The 1895-nt window shown below is 42.1% G+C and overlaps 1 protein-coding gene across 5 annotated transcripts in view; it reads right to left on the reverse strand.

The window, feature by feature from the left end:
* The window catches only part of LOC109298642 (cTAGE family member 5-like), a 103854-nt gene that overhangs the window by 44621 nt on the left and 57338 nt on the right, over window positions 1–1895 (reverse strand). For all 5 annotated transcript variants that reach the window (XM_019518850.1, XM_019518851.1, XM_019518852.1 and 2 more), the window contains one exon: window positions 1298–1402. In XM_019518850.1, coding sequence (XP_019374395.1) covers window positions 1298–1402 — 105 coding nt within the window. The remainder of the gene's footprint in view (window positions 1–1297; window positions 1403–1895) is intronic.

Consider the following 1895-nt stretch of genomic DNA (forward strand, 5'->3'; position numbering starts at 1 on the left):
ATGTATGTGTTACACCACAAGGGGGTGAAAACTGCAGGGGTGGTGGCCCCTGGTGAGGCCACAAAGCCTGCCAAGTTTCAAGAAGATCAGTACAGGGGTTTGGGGGGGAACCGCACCTGAAGCTGCTGACAGGCAAAACTCGTGACATGGGTGCTGTGTCTGTCTGGGGCGGGGGGGCCTGGCTGCAGCCCCCCCACCACCACTGCAGGCCTGGCTGCTAAGCTACTGTGTTACCAGTTACCTATCAATCATGATTCACTCAGGGACCAGCTCAATACAAAGTAGCTAGCTAATGTAGCCAGTTAATTAACAACAATTAACACCTACAAAAACACAGATTAAGGAGAGGAAACAATCAATACAGACAATCAACTGCCCCAAGACAGAGACAGAGACAGTCAGTTGCACAAGCACCCATGTCACAAGTTTTGCCTGTCAGCAGCCAGAAGTATAGGGCCCATCCAAAACACTACCATAACCATTAGCAGTTTCTCTCACCTGCCTCCCAAACTACATACCATTTTTATTAGCTTCTTTTTTGCTTTTTGGATCAAGCTTCTGCTCCTCATTTTTCCGGAGTTCTCAGCTATGTAATTTGCCTAAATCCCTTCACTCTTTTCTCCATACCTCCTTTCATTCAGCAAAATATCCACTTCCTTTATATCTCTCTCAATAAACATGTTAGTGCAGTGTTTCTTAACCTTTCTGGACCCGAGGCACCCCTTCACAACCTTTGTGAATGGAGTAGCATTCACTTTCAAAACCTAAATTATATATTATAGTATAGTGCACACCTCCTTGCTGAGAGGCCAGGCAGTGGGGTGGGGGGAAATGGCAAGACACAGAAAAGCTTCACACCTCTCTTATCACTTCACAGAACCCTTCAAAGGATTCAGCAGCAATCCTGGGTGTCAATGCACCCTGGTTGAGACTCACTGTGTTAGTGCTTTTTTTCATCCTGCTCTATGTATTATTCCTTACCAAAATTCAGTCAGAATCCTGATCAAATACAGACATTCCATAAAGGATTTTTTAAAAATGGTTCAAGGTTTGTTTTTTTTAAATAAAATTATCATGGACTAACAAAGCATTCTTAAGAATCATGATCTTGGGCTGGAAGGGGAGGGGGAGGAGAATACACACTTCAAAAGCAATGTCCTCCTCCAGTTGCATTTATCTTGTTGAATAATTCTGTTGCATACAATTTGATAATAATGCCTTGGAACAGGGTCTAGGCCTTTAGTTGCTTGGAAAACGTCATGCTCACCTATAATGTTATATGAAAGGAACAATGTACCTGTTTTTCACTTTCCTGGAGATGATAGTTTTCCTCTACTGCATCCTGGACAGATGTCTTGAGCCTCTCTGTATTAATATGAAATATTTTTAAGGTAGTATTGGCCTATAGGAAACAGAAGGTGGTGAACTTGAAGTATAAAGAAGTGTAAGAAGCAAATTTACAATAATACTTTGAACTACTACTTGTATAGTTAGGCAATTACTAACAACTTCAACAGCCTGTTTTTGCTTAAACAAAGGTTTTGTGGTCAGGTATGTTTTATGTTACAAGACAACAGAGTAATTTTGCTTTCCAATAAATGGTAACCATCACACTTCTCTTTTGTAAAATGAATCAACTACAAGGCATAACTTATTAAGCAGGACTGGGCTGCAAGGCAACCAGAAGAAACAGATGTATTTCTGAGAGCTCCTTTTACTAAAAAGAAAAGCTTGGAAGAGTTGCCATCACACAGCCCATCTAAGGAGCCTCATGCACCTGCTGCTTTCCTCAGTCAAAGGGGTGATGACCAGCATGTTGTTAACGCTGTGTTCCAAAATTTGGATACAGGAATGTGTGGGGCGCCTGTCTCAGCCAGACCTCAGTATCCTACAGT

This window comes from Gavialis gangeticus, unplaced genomic scaffold, assembly GCF_001723915.1.
Source record: "Gavialis gangeticus isolate Ggan-Ray unplaced genomic scaffold, GavGan_comp1, whole genome shotgun sequence".
In the NCBI taxonomy this organism is placed as follows: Eukaryota; Metazoa; Chordata; order Crocodylia; family Gavialidae; genus Gavialis; species Gavialis gangeticus.